We start from the raw sequence: 18,710 nt of genomic DNA, 5'->3' as shown, positions 1-18,710 counted from the left end.
CCCCACACAGGTTATTAATCGGTCGGGGTAAGTGTTCTTACCTGAGATCAGTGCCCCTGACACATCAACTCAGCACACAGCGCTGAGCGACCTATCATTCTGAGAGAGCGACCACGGCTAATTGAAACCCCCCCCCCAAGGAGTAAATTTTCCAAGTGCTAATTTTGCACCCAGCGGATTAACTAAGGTAAAGAAAAAAAACTGTGTGGTATTGGGCCCCAACGGTAGGGATTCTTGGCCGGGACAAGTGCTATGAAGCCCCTTGGAGTGGTCGAGGGAGAAAAGCCCCTGTAAGTCGGGACCCTAACTGTCAGGCGGTATCCGACTGTCAGGAGGGCACCCAAAAAAACAAACACACAAAAAAACGCACACACATTAAAATAACAATAAACAACGAACACATGTATAATAAAGTCCTTGGCCGTTTCAGCAGGTTAACCCCAACATTGGGCCTAATTCAGACCTGCGATAAAAACCTGCTACTGATTTTATGGGCCGTTCACAAGGTGATTGACAGGAAGCTGGTGTTTTGGGGGGGTGGTAACCAGACGCAGGTGTGCCCAAGCATTTGGAGGGAGGGTGTGTGAAGTCGGCTCAGCCTGATTCTATCGCAGTTGGCGAGTAAGTCCCGGGCTAATCAGACACTGCACACAGTGGGGAAATGATTGTGATCAGCTTGTGAATGGATTTCCAGCTACTTTATTACAAGGTCTGCTAAACCATTCACAGGCTTGTACAGGGCAACATATACCTGATCACAAATTAATAGCTGTGCGATCAGATCTGAATTAAGCCCAAAGTCTCAAAATCACATCCTGTCTGGATGGCCACAGTTCACAAGAAGAAAAAAAAAGCTAACAAAGTTGGATGTGTTATGCCAATTTCACAGAGAGTTGTGACTGACATTACTTTCCCACATGAGTAATATTACAAGGTATCCGGACTATTTGTCTACAGCAAAAAGATAGACAACCATTAGGTCGACACCATTAGTTAGTCAACCAAATAGGTCGACATGCCAAATAGGTCGACATGCCAAAAGGTCGACATTGTATAGGTCGACAGTCAAAATGTCGACATGGGGTTTTCCACGTTTTTTTGAGCCGACAGGTGGTATTTCATGCCCTACCATCCACTAGAGCGAGGTGTGAGAATAAAAGTGTGCCAAGCGCAGCGAGGCACCGTGCCCGAAGCATAGCGAGCGACGCGAGGGGGCTGCGGTTCACTTCAAACTGTGTCCATGTCGACATTTGGGTAAAAAAACAGTGAAAACCCCCATGTCGACCTTTTGACTGTCGACCTAGACACTGTCGACCTTTTGGCATGTCTAACTAATGGTGTCGACCTAATGGTTGTCTATCTTTTAGCTGTAGACAAATGGTCCCACTTCCACATTACACACCGTCATCTCTACACAGTGCAAGAATGTGCTTCTTCCACTATCTATATGTGTGGCTTCACCTCCTGGCACTGCCCCAGTCACGTGTAATGCTGTCCTCACACAAGTGACTCATTACATCCGCACTCATCTCCTGGCCTGCAATGTCACAAGTATAACCACTCTGTATTTACAGTGCATGTACAACACAGCTAAACTTGCTTTAAAATATGACATTATGGTATAGATTTAAAACCAGGCTAGAAATCACACAAAAGGCCTATGGGACTTGTCTGGCCAACAGATTAAAAGTTGTATAACCTTACAAGAATGCCATCAGCTCAGTAACGCTGACAAAATACTGAGCCACATTGTAATTCCCTGAATAACAGTGTCAGAGACAGGAAGCTTTATTAGTAAAACATTTCTTTTATTTTTATATTAATATAAAATGTGTATATAACAGTTAGCCAGCAGCTGAAAATTTATAAAGCTTTCTCCAAGTATGCCCCATGCTGCCCCAGCCCAGGGGTTAGGCATAGAACACACCTGGGAAGGCAGCGCCAAGGTACAGTTACCAATTATTAACAGCTAAAGTACCCTGCGTGCCAGAATCATGGATAAGCCCCATTGCTGAGGACAGCTGTAGACTTTTGAATCAACAAATAGCTAAATTTTCACATTCAAACCATCCTCTCCTGTAAAAACAAAAAACAATCAGTAAGCAATACAAACCAGTGGAGAATAGACTAAATGTGTCTCGCACCGTTTACGGTCATTCTGGAAGGTGCCATAAAAGCAGTTTAGAAACTGAAGCCCATGATCCTTCAGCTGCCAGCACTGCAAGGAGCTGCTCATCTACAGTGGAGCCGGCCAACTTCAAAGCGCCTGCTCCAAGAACCCTTTCCCTTTACATATAGTAGTGGGCCATAGCCATGTCGTCTGATGGAGCAGGTCCTATCATATTACAATGGTGGATACAGTAGATTCCAAAAGTTTAATTGACAACTATATTTCGCTTCTCCAAAATAAAAATAAAGGAAGTTTTCCTGCAAAACGCAACCTCACCACATCCCGTTCGCCTACAAGAGCTGCATTTGTCTTGGACGCTTTGTGGAAAGAAGTTAATCAGACAGGGTCATTGTAGAGGACTTTCACTTGGAATGCTTATGGGGGCGCAGCCCTCATAAAGGGGTCAGTGTTGTGCTTGTCTGAGCTTATAGCTGGGCAGTGTTTCACCAGGCAAGTACTGGCTCTGATGTAGGAAGTGCTGCACATCACGGAGGGGTAAGGAATGATTATGGGATTATGTAGCTCTGACCTATTTATTTGGCCATTACTAAGGGGAATGGCATCAGGTGAGATTCAGACATAAATTCTGGAATTAGGCGATTGAAGAGGAATCAGAAAGTTGGCATCTGACCAGTTAAGTAGAGCACTTGCAGCAGCAACTAGAACAGGTTAGAAATGGTGTTTAGTATGTAAGAAATATATACTATAAATTAGGCGGCTGTGTTCGAGACGGAGACCTACGCAGGCTTCCTGTAGTCAATCGGAGTTGTGAGCATCTTTTAGCAAACTGTTATGAGCCACCATCTCACTAGGCCCTTCATTCACAAGAACCTGCAAGAAGCACTAGGCTGGGATTTGTTTGGGGCAAATGAAGTCCTGGCTGGATGTTAAGTGTCAGTGTAAGGAGAGTCACTAATTAAATGTAGACTTCAGCTCCTTGAAGGCAGCTCTGCGGTTTTTCTTCTCCTCTTCTTGTCGCTTCCTTTCATCCTGTTCGGCGCGAATCTCTGTTTCAAACTTGCTGGTTGATGACAGGGCCTGAACCTTTGAACAGAGGACAAGATAAACAGTGTGAATAGATCAATAAAGAAATGTAAGTGGGATGAGAGTGGCCTCCAACAGTGGCCCTAGGTGAGGGAGGCCTGGCAATAACTACTGCGTGATCTTGGGCAATGCTGTGGTCGGAGTATCGGCCATGCACTCTTCTGCCTGTAAATTTATGGCTGAAGTGTACAGTGTATAATGGTTTTTCCAGTCTACAGGGGCACTGGACTTACCATGGGAATATGGGGTCTCTGGGGCAGATGTATTAAGCCTTAACAAGAGATAAATGCAAGGGTGATAAAGAGAGATAAAGGTCCAGCCTTAAAAATATGAAGGTTAGGAGCTGGTTGGCGGGTACTTTCTCTCTGTTGACTTTTTCCTTCGCCAAGGCTTAGTACATAGAGCCCACAGTTATTTAATTTTAAGACCGTTTGCACCCGCAGTAAACCCACAGCTAATGAATGTTTACCAATAGGTTCCAGGTTAAGTGCCCAAAGCTATGGATTAAAGCACTACTTCCTGCTAATGTCTGTCCACTGCAGAAAGCCATAGGTATAATTGTGTGGTCAACCAGAAGATATCATTTGCAAACTCCAATGCATGTTAATGAAGGACGGAACGAGATGTCGCTCCATCCTTCTTTACATCATCTAATGCAGCGGTTCTCAAACTGTGGGTCCTGAACCCAAAGTGGGTTCTGAGCTTCTGAGCATGGGGTCGCGACTCCATGTTGCTGACCATCAGGCTGATGAGTTTTCTAATCTCAGTTAGTGATACAAGGAGTCTGAAAAGTCTGTTGGGTTGTCTGTTATTTTAGACTTCTCCCATGATTTTGTGCCTCCACAATGCTGCCATGTATGTGCTGTCTGCTGACTACACATGTGATGTGATGTGATGACCTTCTACAGTATCTTGCTGGGGTCCTGTAATTAATTTTATTGTCTAATGGGGCCCCAGAGCAAAATAGTTTGAGGACCCCTGATCTAATGTGTATGGACAATCTGGCATGCTCCAGGCTGAAGGGAATTTGACCAGAACATTGCCCCCGATTGCCTGTCATACAAGTGTGGACACACCCTTGGAGGATCTCCTGAGGAGATGAAGTGAAGGAGCAACCACTGCACAGGATTGCAGTGATGTGTAATCATTGATGATTTCTATGAAGAAGATTTAACACGTGACTTTACAACATGTGTGTAGCTAATGTCAGCAGAGTAACCAGGGACCAAGCTGAATAGGCAGAAATCACAATGAATCGCTAACCACACATTTCTGTGGACAGCTAGCTCGACAAAAATAACAGACAAGCTTTAAATAACGCTCTACGCTTGTACAAAATTCCAAATCCCTTATGTGCGGCGACAGACCAAGAGATTCAGTTTGTTATAGAGTTCCTCTGTGTACGCTCAATAACACAATCAGAGGATTCCATACAGTTTGTAGCATAGGCCAACCGACTCCTGATTGTTATTGCACCAGCTTGGATCCTCTGCTGCTTATGCAGACATCCGTCGGGCAACAAATAAAACAGAAACAGGATAGCAGGTGCACCACACCTAGATATATAATATGAGGTTTTCAACATCGTATTGGCCAATAGTAGGAGCCTGCCCACCACTCGTCAGGGGAACCTCATTGGACTGTACAGTTGTAAAAACAAACTACAGGTAAGTTATATAGTCAGATGTGGGGTGAACTTTTGGGGTATGGGGAGCACCCGGGATTGCTATGTCTGGGCCACCACAATATCCTCTATGCAAGGGACAGCCCAACTCTGTCCTTACAGACCCCTAACAGTCCATCCATTCCAGACCATCTGTGCATATTTTAATATGGGTCAACTAGCAAGGAATATCCCTGTGTATGTAACATTCTCTGGTGGTTACTTTCCTGCCACACAATCTATTGCGGTTCACATGGGCACATCCATAAATCCCGTACCAGCTGCATATCTTCTGGCAGAGCCCATCGCTTTGTTCCCGAAGCGACAACATTTCACATATTTATCTTCCCAGCTTACCTTGGCCTCGAAAAAGTTCTTGGCGCCCTTTACTCCCTCAGTGGACACATCAATTTCACAAAGTTTTGCCAGCGACATCAGCCCACTGTCCTCCTCCAGCTCCCCTGCTGCTGCCTTGCGGAAAATCAGTAGGAACTGAGAATGGAAAAAAAAGATATAACATTATTTATGTATAAAAATATATCTGCCTGGTCTAAAACGTCATAATGCATGGTCATATACATATCCCGGTGACCTACAGTTAAGCAACTACCCATGATACCCTGCAGGTCTGATCCAGTCAGAAAGATCTAGCCAGAGATACCAGAAAAAGGATGTACAGCAGCTACACAAAGCACTCAGATGTAAGCTATTCCAGGTTCTGGGGTATGTTGGCAACAGTGGCGCCATCCTACAACTGGGGGCCCTACGGTGGTGTGCAGACGGTAAACGGAACCCCAAGACAAATCTGTAAAAACCCCTCCAGATGAGTAATGGACATTTGGATATAGTCCATTTGGGTTTGGATCATAGGGTCTAGAACTGCTATATAGATATTGCTCAGGCTTGGGATGATTCCCCTAATAACATACACTAACACAGACTTCTGCTCGTCTTTGGCCAGTACCCGTGAAATAAGAATGTGATTGTCAAAGAAACACCAGACCTCCCCTTGGTCTCAAACCAAATGCTTAATTAGCACGCCACATCCTGTATAACAGGACACTTAAAAAATGTTTAAAAAGCTGTGGCCATCACACATGAGAAATAGATCAGTAGAGTCTAGATTTATATACACACGCCAATCTTCCCCAGCAATATAAATAAAACTATTCCCATACTCTGTGGGGGACACAGCCACAATACCCATCCTCCCAGTACAGCTGCATACTGGTGTATGGCTCATGTCAGCTGTCCCAGTGCTGGGCTGCAGATTACTGTAACATATTATTCTGGTAACAGATATCACACTCACTCAGTACCTCTCCATGCAGCAAACATTAGGTTAGCTGTCAATACTATTCAGCATCACAGTCACTGGATCCGATTGTGCTCCCCAATGCCATTTCATGACACAAATCACAGCAAATAAGGGCATGCACGGTGGACCATTATCAATAGGTACACATTGGTGGGTGCCACACAATGTGTGCCCATTGTGTGCACAGATCTTCCCACACGTCTCACCTTGCTGCATCAACCCCCATCTGACTCATTAGCGGGACACTGCCAAGGTTGAGGAACAGTCAGCCATTCTCCCTACTGAGAGGAGATTAAGGTGTGTCTGCCTTGTGGGAACACTCAGCCCTACCTCATTGTTTAAAGCCAACATTTCAGCGATACTTTGCTGACGATCAGGTGTATTTGGGAAGATTGCATGTGATATTGCCGAGATGGGCCTTTGTGTACTGCAGTCCCCACTGTGAAAGTGTCTGCTGTACATGTTTGTATTTTAAAACAGTGGTTGGTAATGGGTATTAAACTATAACCCACATGAATATGGGTGTGAAAGGGACATTAACCATCAGAAATAATGAATAGTGCTCTGCACTTGTAAAATACTGAAAAAATAGCTACTGTCCCTGACAAGAGAGAGCACTCTATTGTGACAGTGTTATTATATATTATGTAATTATATCAGAACATACACTTTGCTCTGATATGGGGATATTTTTACCAGCGCAATATGTTTATATGTTCAAGTCTATTACTAATGAAAGGAAAATTTATTTATTGACCCTAGGCAATGACCGGATATATGGGACTTTGAATGTGTACACAACTGTGAATGAGTTTGCAAGTGTTCAGATCGTCGGCTCTTTTTATTCCTGGGTGGCAGCTCTGTAGCACTTGCATGTATTCAGCCCAATGGGCACATACATCAACTTTATCTTGCATAGCAAGTAGTAGAACCCTTAATAGGTTTAAATGAGGGTATGAAATCCATGCCCTGTCCCTCTTAATTTTGGTAGTGCATACAGAATTTGCACTGTTACCTAATGCTATATAAAGATTAATCATCCCTAATAAAGCTTAGCATCTGATGGCAGAAAATGCCATTTTTCTAGGGTGCAATTGAGAAATAATAGGCATTATGAGTGGTTGCCAAAGGCAACAATCTTTTCATTTTAAGAAGCTGTAGTAAATTTACCCATAGTGAGCATTCACTTAAATGACTTATTACTCGTGTTCAGTAACTAAGGGTGGGTACACATCTAAACCATGGGAAAACTGGCCAATGGTCGGGTAGAATTCCCTTTGGCCTGGAGCATGGCCGGAGGTCCGTACACACCAGTAAGGTTTAATGAAAGATGTATCACCCTTCCATCCTTCATTAAAATGCACCAGTTCTCATTGGATATCTTCTGCTTTGACATTCAGCGCAGCAGACCAGAAGAGAATATATGGAGAATATCTGGAGCGCACAACCACGGGTAGGCAATCTGGAAGATATGCCGTTCCGATTCGGCTGAAAATTATATATCGTGCCTGCATCGTTCAGGTGTGTACCTGCCCTAAATTCATTTCTTTTGTGTTCTAGATTATCTGCAAATAACAAGGAGCAGTTACTGTACCTCCCGGAAGTTCAGCTTCCCATCAATGTCCTCATCTACTTCTTTTATCATGTTTTTCAGCCCAAGATGAGTCTGCGGAGCGCCCAGCTTCTCCATCATCAGTTTTAACTCCATCAAGTCTATGAAATTGTCTCGCCCAGTATCATACCTGCACAGCGAGGAAATAGCAAAAGTGAATAAACAAATAAAAAGACGCAAATATTATATGTGCAGAGGTGGTAGAGGCCAGAAAAATCTAAGCATGCTTGGGATAGGAATATGAATATCCTGACAAAACACGAAGGATCAAAAATGGTCAAGATTCCCTTAAGGATAAATAAAGGGACAGACTAGATGGGCCAAGTGGTTCTGATGTGCCATCAAATTCCGTGCTTTTATGTTCTTTATTGCAAGACAAATATGCAATATAATATATAGAAATGCCTACCTAGATATACAAAATTGTTGGTACTTGTTTCCTAGCACGGCGCCCATCGCATACCGTATTTAGTGGTGTGCGATGCGTGCAATGCGATCTTCCCGTTAAATTAACAGGAGTGCCCCGTTAAATTAACAGGAGTGCTTGTACAGTGAAATATCGCATAGCATCGCATGCCAGCAAATGGCATTCGATGCGATTTTTAATTGTACAAGCACCCTGATGGGTGCTTACAATGTTAAATGTACCCCCATTGTCAACGCCACCCCCACTATCAACGCCAACCCAAAGCGTGGCGAGCGAGGGGCGGCGGTACACGTCCTCCGACCTTTTGATACCCCCACTATCCACGTTGGCGTGGAGTTGATTTCAGATAGTGGGGCGAGCGCAGCGAGCCACCGAGCCCGAAGCGTGGCGAGCCCCGCGAGGGTACGCGGCATAAGAGCCCAAAGCGCGGCGAGCCCCGTGTGGGGACGCGGAATACATGTAAAGTAATCCGTATCCCCTCACTGCGCTCGCCACACTATCTAAAATCAACTCCACGCCGACGTGGATAGTGGGGGTATGAAACGGTCGGAGGACGCGTACCACTGCGCTCGCCACGCTTCGGGTTGGCGTTGATAGTGGGGGTGGCATTGACAATGGGGGTGCATTTAACATTGTAAGCACCCATCAGGGTGCCCATCAGGGTGCTTGTACAATTAAAAATCGCATCGCATGCCGCTATATTGCATGCGATGCGATAAGATGCACTTCCATCAAAATCGGGGGCGCCGTGCTAGGAAACAAGTACCAAATTGTTATTTATCATGTAAAACACAACAGCTTAATACTCTATTTTGATATGTGGGAGCACTAACTGCAGTGTATCAAACATTGGCCAATATGCAATTACCCCCCCCCGGTAATTGTCTCACCGTGGGGCTATTCTATTAGTATATCCTGCAGTATCTCTCTCTCCAAGGCATAGTACATAGAACCCTGTGGGGCAGATTTATTAAGCTCGGTGAAGTGATAAATTGTCTGGTTTTTATCACCAGCCAATCAGCTCCTAACTATGAAGTTACAGGCTCGGTTTGAAAAATGACAGGTAGGAGCTGATTGGCTGGTGATAAAAACCCAGACCCTTTATCACTTCACCTAGCTTAATAAATCTACCCCTGAATTTGAAAAATGACAAGAGCTAAATGGTGGCATTTGATCATTATGATGTTTTTTTTCGCCAGTAGCGCTATAGAATATGTGGCTTGTGGCCCAGATACATCCGGTCCACAGCCTTCTATTGGACTACAGTTGTAGCATGGTGAATGCATATACTGGTCTGTATGAATTATTACAGTTACAAGATGCACAGAGCTGATATTTAAGTACTATGGAAAATATTTGTTTTAAAAACATCTTCTGGAGAAAAAAAATCCCAGATAAATAAAAAACAAACCTGTCAAACACCACAAGGTGTGTATGTAATGCTGGGTACACACTATGCGCTGTTTTCCCCAGCGCAGAGAGACAGCTGCGGCAAGTGAATACACAATGCCGGAGCGCCCACTTGTGATGTTCTCCTGCGTACTACATGTACCGACGATGTGCGTGAGCAAGCATCGCCAGCAACATCGAGCATACGCACTAGACTAGATATTGAGATTTTGTTCCAACCTGTATGAATTGGCAAATTCCTTGAAAATATCATCTAGTGCATACCCAGCATAAGAGAGGGGTGGTGAGATCAAAGGTAAAAAATATTTTCTAATATTTGGATATCTTGCTGGAAAAAATCACAGTATGGGAAAATACTAAGGGCATACTTATTAAGTTAAATATTAGGGTCTATATTTGCAGAGTACAGAGGCAGATGTCAAATATCTACTGCGATGCCTGTGTTTTTTATCACAAAACAGACCGCATGTGAAAATATAAGGTGTGTCCAAATTAAAAGGAGACCATGGCTGTCCAAAAAGGTGACTACTGTTCTGGTTAAGGTTTCCTTTTTTTTTTGGACGAGGGGATGCCGCCACTCCATGCACTTTCCCAACGCACAAAGCAGACCCCGCTCTGTGCATGGGTAGGGACAGGACTCTGTATGTGCAGGGAGGGGACGGGTTCTGTGATCGCATCACTGTGTTCACAAGGCGGTATGGGGGGTAGAGATGGCTGGCTTTCTTCAAAACGGGGATGTGTTAGCCCCCTTTCATGGGTGTGGTGAGTCCAAGTACTGCCTCACAAGGCATCCTGCGACAAAATGTTAGCAATCAAAAATGCAGTAAGAAGGTGGTATACATCTGCTTCTGCATTTGCATTGCTAAGGATCGCATATGCTAACCTGCTGCGAGCAGTTTAGCATATACAATCCAACCAGAAGGAGGGGCTCTGTTCACAAGGCACCAGGTATGAAGGATATCCAAGATAAATACCATCTTGTTACCAGAGATTGTATCATCAAGCCAACTGAGGTAAAAATTAAGTCATATGTGCTAACGCAAGAAACCACGTTTTACTCTTAGGGCAGTATTCAATGAGAATAATTCTCCGTGCATGGCGAGAGATTTTTTCTCTCGCCATGCACTCGCCCTGTTTCGGAGGGCTCGCTGCCACTCCTGCTCCCACTATTCAATGTGGTTAAGACTCGCCGCCACTCGCGGCGAGTCTTAACCCCTGCAGCTTGGGAGCTGGCAGGGAGCCGGGGGACGGTGGCAGCCAGGGAGATTAAAGTCTCCCTGGCTGACCCAGAACATATGTGGAGGGGAGGAGGGCTCCCCGGGACCCTAGGCAGCACAAGCTGCCCCCCCCTATAGCCAGCAGGGGACCCAGTATTCACTGCACCCGATCGTGCATATGTAATGATCGGATGCAGTGAATATATGAATATCTAATGAGCGGCTCGAGAGCTCCGGCCCCCTGCTGGCTGCTCTGTGTAAAAAAATATATAAAAATAAATAAATAAAATAAATATTTTTTTTTTTTTATTAAATATATATTCATGTGCTATAAGCACATGAATAAAAATAACATGCCCCTTCACAGAAAACAAATCCTGATTTTTTGACACCAAAATTAAAAAAAAAAAAACTTTTAGTTTAAAAGTTCACATTCCAGTTCTCCATGAAAAGATGGAGAATTGCTACACGGAGAGACACGGCGAAAATCACTTAAAAAGACGGCGAAAATATCACATTGAATAGGGTGGTTCACTTTTGGAGAGCAAACTGCTCCTTCCAACGCGAAAATAGCACAAACTCGCCATAAAACAAGGCAAATTTTTCTCATTGAATACTGGCCTTAGTCATTACATGGTTGAAGCCACTATCCCAGCAAGAAAACTTTAATGAATGGGGCCAGCAATAATTTTCTACTGCTGCTATTTGAAATGACAGATGAGCTGCGAAAATGGGGTGTGTTTAATACAGTTGGCAATGTCTAGGAATGGGGTGTGTTTAATCAGGTTGGCAAGGTCTAGGAATGGGCTTGTCCAACCTGCGGCCCTCCAGATGTGCTAAAACTACACATCCCAGCATGCCTTGCCACAATTTGGCTATTAGGGAATGCTAGAATGATGGCAATGCATGCTGGGATGTGTAGTTTTAGCACATCTGGAGGGCCGCAGGTTGGACATGCCTGGTCTAGGTCAATACAAGCAAAAGGTCAACGTGAATTTTTCACTTTTTGTGGTGTCAATTTGTACATTTTGGCACGTGGATAATAAAGTATGAAAAAGTTCATGAAAAAAATCCCCCCAAAAACTCAGGTCAACATTTTGATGTGTCAACCATAGCCATGTTGACATTTTGTTTGTGGCTATGCTAACCATATGCTTGTCTACCGAATGACTGTCTACGCTGTCTACCAGCCATCCAGATAAGAAAATGTGCAAACCCTCATAAATCAGCACCTTATTAGCTGCTGATAATGAGCAAGTTTAAATAATGTCATTCAGTAACTGTTCAGAACGGCGTATCTGCAGGGGTTGGGATCATTTGGTCTATAGCAAGTTGATCAACAATCATTAGGTCGACATGGGGATAGGTTGACATGATTCTAGATAGTCATGGCTTTAGATTGACAGGTCATTAGGCCTACACGGTCTAGGTCGACAGTCAAAAGGTCGACGTGGGGCTTTTGACTGTTTATTTTACCCAAATGTCGACACAGTCGACATGGACACTGATTAAACTCATGTTGACCTTTTGACCTAATGCATATCAACCTTTTTCATGTGTGGACCGATAGCCGGTCAAACCATTCACTGTCAACCTAATGGCCACATACCGGTGTAGGGACACTGTATGACTTGTACAATCTATTGCTGACCAGGGCTGGATATAATCATATATTGCAGTTAAGGTCCCCATACACGGTCCGTTCTTCAGATCTGTTCGGTTCTTAATTAGTACGCATCGCATGCTTTTTGCATGCATTGTGATGCGATGAAAAACTAGTACAAAAAGTATGTGCAGCACTTTTTGTACCGTACATCTCATAGTACAGAACGGACGGCGCAGAACGGACCGTCTATGGGTTCCTTTCGAATGCCATATATTTCGCCCCTATTTCCAATCTTTCCAGCAGGTTTATTTACACAATATCTTACGGACATCCTTATTTATGTGCCGCAGTCCTAGTGCACGTGTGCAGCCCTCGCCCGGCACATATGCCAGCCAAGTGTTTTAGATTGATGACATCACTATCCCCTAGGAAAAGCCACAAGTTATATGATATGTCAGTGGCGAATTGTCCGTGACACACGTGCCTAGGGGAGACACTTGTTAATGTGTGAGTGACACGCGGATACTTGTCTTATTTCCGTCAGTCTTCCTAGTAACTACTAAATATTTCCACCATACTGTACCCTATGCCATCGTCATTGGGTTGACATGGGGTTTTCCACTGTTTTTCAACCGACATGTGTCGACAGGTGGTATTTCATGCCCTACCATCCACTAGGGTGTGGTGGGAGAAAAAAAATAGTGTGCCCGAAGCATGGCGAGAGCAGCGGTGCACTTTAACCTGTGTCCATGTCGACTGTGTCGGCATTCGAGTAAAAAAAAAAAAATTTAAAGCCTAATGTCGACCTTTTGCCTGTCGACCTAACCCATGTCAACCTAATGACCCTGTCGACCTATACACATGTCGACCAACTTGCTGGTGATCCACCATCTTAGGTAGAGTGCGGACTGGTAGGACATGCACAGATTGCCCCTACAGCATACCTTACTTAGTAAATATGTACACATATAATGGCAATGTATTATTATAAATATGTATCACAAATAATGTTCATTTTTACCCCGCTGTTTACCTTATGTGCAAGGCTGCGGACCACTTATGGCACTATATAAAGGGGCTTATTCTGGTTGACACGCAGCGCTGCTTCGTTCACATCGCTACATGTCATTTTTTTGTCCGCCTGCCGTTCCCCATTCGCAGTGCGATTTCCCCCGCACAGCTGCAAAGTGATATTTAGCATAAACATCCATTCACATCCTATGGGGAAACACCCACATCATTCAATAGTCAGTGACCATCGAATGATGTGGAAGGTGAACGCATATCTAAGTGACCCTCAGGTCACATTCAACAAGAACTGGGCAGGCAGCTGACATCCGGTGATATTAGCTGCCCACCCCACTGCATCCTCGTCACAGGGTAATTTCCATGGAAACGCGCCTGGCGAAAAATGACTCAGATATGAACAAACCAGAATAACCCCCAAAGTGTAATAATAATAAATAATAATAATACCCTTTGTAATGTGTCATGTAAAGCTCACTGATGTTAGATAAATAGTGCAGGGTAACGTGACTTGACCAAACAGGTTCCACCCACAGCCAGTAGAACTATAAATGTGTGGGGTTTTGTTATTAGTCCCAGAACTAGGACAAAGCGGAGAGGCTGAAGGCCACAGAGGAATGTGTCACAGACACTGGCAGTAACAGGCCCTTCCCCCCTGCTACAGTATGTGTGGCTGTTGGAACTTGTCAAAAAAATTTCGATCAAGATAACGAGATTGCAGAGAAAGGATGAACCTAGTGTAAGAAGCTACGCACATACTGTTTAAGAAGCGAAGAACACACCGTAAGACACTATGCACATACTGTATAAGAAGCTATGCACATACTGTAAGACACTATGCACATACTGTATAAGAAGCTATGCACATACTGTATAAGAAGCTATGCACATACTGTAAGACACTATGCACATACTGTATAAGAAGCTATGCACATACTGTAAGACACTATGCACATACTGTATAAGAAGCTACGCACATACTGTATAAGAAGCTATGCACATACTGTAAGACACTATGCACATACTGTATAAGAAGCTATGCACATACTGTAAGACACTATGCACATACTGTATAAGAAGCTATGCACATACTGTATAAGAAGCTATGCACATACTGTAAGACACTATGCACATACTGTATAAGAAGCTATGCACATACTGTAAGACACTATGCACATACTGTATAAGAAGCTATGCACATACTGTATAAGAAGCTATGCACATACTGTAAGACACTATGCACATACTGTATAAGAAGCTATGCACATACTGTAAGACACTATGCACATACTGTATAAGAAGCTACGCACATACTGTATAAGAAGCTATGCACATACTGTAAGACACTATGCACATACTGTATAAGAAGCTATGCACATACTGTAAGACACTATGCACATACTGTATAAGAAGCTATGCACATACTGTAAGACACTATGCACATACTGTATAAGAAGCTATGCACATACTGTAAGACACTATGCACATACTGTATAAGAAGCTATGCACATACTGTATAAGAAGCTATGCACCTACTGCATACGAAGAGATAATGCAGAATAAAGACATGATAAAAATCAACTGTGTCCATTGATACAATTATTTTAAAATCCTTAAATGGCAGAGAATGGACTTTAAACCAAAAACTATGGACATCTCATACTATCCCAGCTGATCAGGATTTGATACTGTCAGACCATTATTTGCCAATGCATTTGGAGTCAGTTTACAGGAACTTTTCAAAACACAACCAACCGGGGGCACTTGCGAGGGTTAGGAAACAAGGATGTACAGTGCTCAGAGTCAGACCTTCCATACTTTTTTTGGTAACGAACATGATGACTGGGAGGGGATGTGAAGAGGCAGACACTGGGGTAAGCAGCTGTTCCCAGGACCTCAGTGGCCGCACTTCAGCTGCATAAAGCTGCAATTGTCAGGGATACCAGCACAGCTGCATAACAAGCTCCCCATGGGCTCCCTCACCCCAGAAAGCAGCACTATTGGGCGGAGGTCACATGCAAGATTACTGAAGGAACACACTGACATCCATTACATACCTACTGAGTAACTACAGTATGTAATGTAATGGTATGTAGCTGTACTCTAGAGAGACTGTCTGGCAGCTTTAAAGGGACACACCCACCGCCCAAACACAGTCACAGAGTCTGCTCCAAAGTCACATACATGTGCAGAAACAGGCGTGAGCCACACTATGTAGTGCAACTGACAGCAAATAGTGTAGGCCAGAGCACAAGATGAGGAGGACATTACAGTGTGTGTGTGATGTCTCCTGCTACACACATTGGTGACACATAATTACCAGACAGCAAACACTGATTCATCATAAGGAGAAGTTATACAGATAGGGGTGGGTGGTATGAATCAGCCGGAGGGGACTATGGTGTAACACTGATGCACTTACCCCATATAAGGGAAGAGGGGAAACCGGAATAATCTCACTAAACAGACACAAAAGTCACAGTATGGAAGTAAAAGAAGGAACAAACATTAGAAACGCACAGATATCTAACTTGAAAGAAAAGGGAAGCGCCCAGTGGGTGAGCAGCTGTTCCACCTAACTAGTGGCAGCAGCAGGGCCCAGGGGCTGCCAACAACTGCTGGGGGGTCAGAGCATACATACACCTATACATGAGTGCAGGTCAGGAGAGGAATGCAGACAAGTGCTGGCCTGTAGCTGGTAACATGCAAGCTGTGGTGGATGTGTCAACCAGAAACAACATGGCACACTGCATGTCAGCCCTGGGAAGGACAAACACTGTGTGGAGCTATACAGGTGTCACCACTACCTGTGGGACATGGCATGTCCATGTCAGGAACAGCAGATCATACAGATCCCATGCACACATATACAACAGATCGTACAGGTCCCATGCAACAGATCCCATGCATGCATACAGCAGATCGTACGATAAATCCCAGACAAACATACGAATGAAACAGATCGTGCAGATCCCATGCATACATACAGCAGATCGTACGATAAATCACAGACACACACATATTCAGATCATTCGATAAGCCCCCACTCACTGGCGGAACATGGCTTCCATCGCCTTGATCTGCTTGCGGGAGAATTCGTGGAACTCTGTGTAGGGGCTGAGGCCGTGGATACGGCTGGGTTGCACCGCGTTGCCCGCATTGATGTCATTCCTCCGGTGCAGCTTGGCAGTCAGCTCGGAGTCGGCGCTGCTAGAGACCGGCTTCCCCTCCTCCTCCTCTTCCCCGTTCTCCGTCGCCTCGGCTGGCAGCGGCGGGCTGTCCTCGGGCGGCTCGGCATCCTCCAGCACCAAGCGGCGCTGCAGCTTCTGGGCCAGCTCGTTCTCTGCCATGGGAAGCTGCCGGGAGAGGGCGGTGAGCGAGCGGGAGGCGCACAGCAACGAATGCTCTCTGACTTCCCGGGAGCCGGGGATAGGGCAGCGGGGAGGAGCCGCCCGGAGGGAGGGGGAGAGCTTCTCCAAACTCCGCCGAGTAACTTTCTCCCCAGCAGCGAGTAGTAGTAGTCCTCCGCCCCGGCTGCAGCAGGTGCACCCTCCTCCTGTCACTCTCCGGCGGCAGTGTGAGTGAGTGTGTAACTACAAGTCCCAGCAGGTGCACTCTCCTCCTGTCAATCTGCAGCGGCAGTGTGAGTGTGTGTAACTACAAGTCCCAGCTGGATGGGCCATTGAGCCAGCTGGGATGGGGTACAATGGACAGGGTATACAGATCAGCATACACTAGTTTGCAGGAATCTATGATCTGCAAACTCTCTTTGTTCTAGGGAATAGGATTGCCACCTAGCAACAGCTGGTGGGTTATGGTGTAAGCCTACCGACATACGCTGGAATGGTATAGTGAAATAAAATTTTCACTTACCTTACCACAGCCAGGGGAGTAGAGAGCTTAGCTGCTGATGCATGACATGTGCACAGGCAGTGCACATATACTGCAGGTCATGCAGGTGCACTCTAGTCACATGCACCTGCTGTATATAAGGCTAAGCTCCGCCCCCTGAGGTCAGATTTTACAGAAGCTTACAGATGGCAATCCTAAAGTGGAACAAGAGAGAAATACCATTGTATGCAAAGACCATTGTATGCAAAAATAAATGTTAACTAGAACATTCATAACGAACATAGATCAGATCTGAGAAACTCTACTGGAAGGAGTAAGAATGAAACTGGGTTGGATTAGGAACCAACAACTGAAATAACTGCCATGCTGTATTGTAGCCAGGCATGTTATAAACTGAGGCAAACTTGTGAGTATAGCAGAGAAGAGGAAATAATTAATTTCTGATCTTTAGGTGACTGCACTTGTTGCTTCTTCTAGGCCTTTGGAGTGCCTTGAATCAAAGGATAAGTTAGGTATATAACCGAACCTTAGAGAGAACAAGCAGCAGACCTAGCAAGGTACTGGGTGGGAAGGGTGGGAGCTGTTGCTAGGTGGCAATCCTATTCCCTAGAACAAAGAGAGTTTGCAGATCATAGATTCCTGCAAACTAGTGTTTGTTCGTCGGGAGGCTTGCCACCTAGCAACAGCTGGTGGGTAGACTACCACACACCTGGTGGTTGCTCTAAGGAACGCAATTCTTTGAGAACCAGAAGGCCTCCAGCAATGTCTAAAGAAAGTCCAAGCGAATGAACAATGTGCAGCTTGCAATACAGGCTGAAATGGTATGCCTCTAGCAGCCATTGAATTAACTGCGTCACAGTGAAGGGGATGGCCTCTGAAGTGGAGTGTCTATTCCAGAACTCTGTATGGTGGAAACTATACACTCCCTGGTCATAAAAAGGTCTGGCAGGATGAAAAATATTCTGGCATGTGAGAGAGAAGTTTGTTTGATGTCTCTCCTTACAGGTACTGTGAGGGGTAAGTAAGTGGATTGCCAATCAACTATACAAAGATCTGGATCTGACTGGTCTCTGACCAGATCACATTCCACCAGAGGTGTGTGCATGGAACTTGTTTTTGTGGGTTCCCTGTAGAATAATAAGGAAACCCATTGGCGTAGGGGTCATCCAGGTTCAGATATGTGGTTTGACGAAAACTCAGCCCCTCTGGCTGCAAAGGCAGGGGCTAACAGTGAAGCTAACTTCTTTGAAAGGCCAAAGATATCTGCAGATGGTGGTATAGTGGCCAAGAAGTACAAAAAGGGATTAATGTCCCACCAGGTAGAATGCCATAGCATGGTGGGCTAGCTAGAAAGAATCCTTTAAG

The 18,710-nt window shown here is 44.8% G+C and overlaps 2 protein-coding genes across 4 annotated transcripts in view; one reads left to right on the top strand and one right to left on the bottom strand.

Moving 5' to 3' along the window:
• Positions 1-8,381, top strand: part of LOC146064557 (uncharacterized) — a 35,011-nt gene extending 26,630 nt beyond the window's left edge. For all 3 annotated transcript variants that reach the window (XR_014471825.1, XR_014471826.1, XR_014471827.1), the window contains exon 3: positions 7,596-8,381. The gene's annotated coding sequence lies outside the window, so the exon portion shown is untranslated. The remainder of the gene's footprint in view (positions 1-7,595) is intronic.
• On the bottom strand, positions 1,788-17,007 carry LOC146064556 (EF-hand domain-containing protein D2-like). Its single transcript, XM_083178197.1, has 4 exons — positions 16,545-17,007; positions 7,790-7,937; positions 5,235-5,369; positions 1,788-3,214 (listed from the first exon to the last, which is right to left on the bottom strand). Exons 1-4 carry the CDS (start codon positions 16,841-16,843, stop codon positions 3,083-3,085), a joined length of 714 nt encoding a protein of 237 aa, XP_083034323.1. The 5' UTR covers positions 16,844-17,007; the 3' UTR covers positions 1,788-3,082.
• Positions 17,008-18,710: the final 1,703 nt, after the last annotated feature.

This window comes from Crinia signifera, chromosome 3 (genome assembly GCF_055691185.1).
Source record: "Crinia signifera chromosome 3, ASM5569118v1, whole genome shotgun sequence".
In the NCBI taxonomy this organism is placed as follows: Eukaryota; Metazoa; Chordata; class Amphibia; order Anura; family Myobatrachidae; genus Crinia; species Crinia signifera.
Note: the sequence above shows the minus strand (reverse complement) of the source record. Positions and strands in the feature narration are given on the sequence as shown.

Bases quoted from the DNA above. Each gene is read 5' to 3' on its own strand.
- LOC146064556 (XM_083178197.1), bottom strand. From the start codon at position 16,843: ATGGCAGAGAACGAGCTGGCCCAGAAGCTGCAGCGCCGCTTGGTGCTG. The intron at 7,938-16,544 runs GTGAGTGGGGGC...CTCGCTGTGCAG, and splicing joins ATGGAAGCCATGTTCCGCCA to GTATGATACTGGGCGAGACA. The intron at 5,370-7,789 runs GTACAGTAACTG...TTCCATTCTCAG, and splicing joins GGAAGCTGAACTTCCGGGAG to TTCCTACTGATTTTCCGCAA.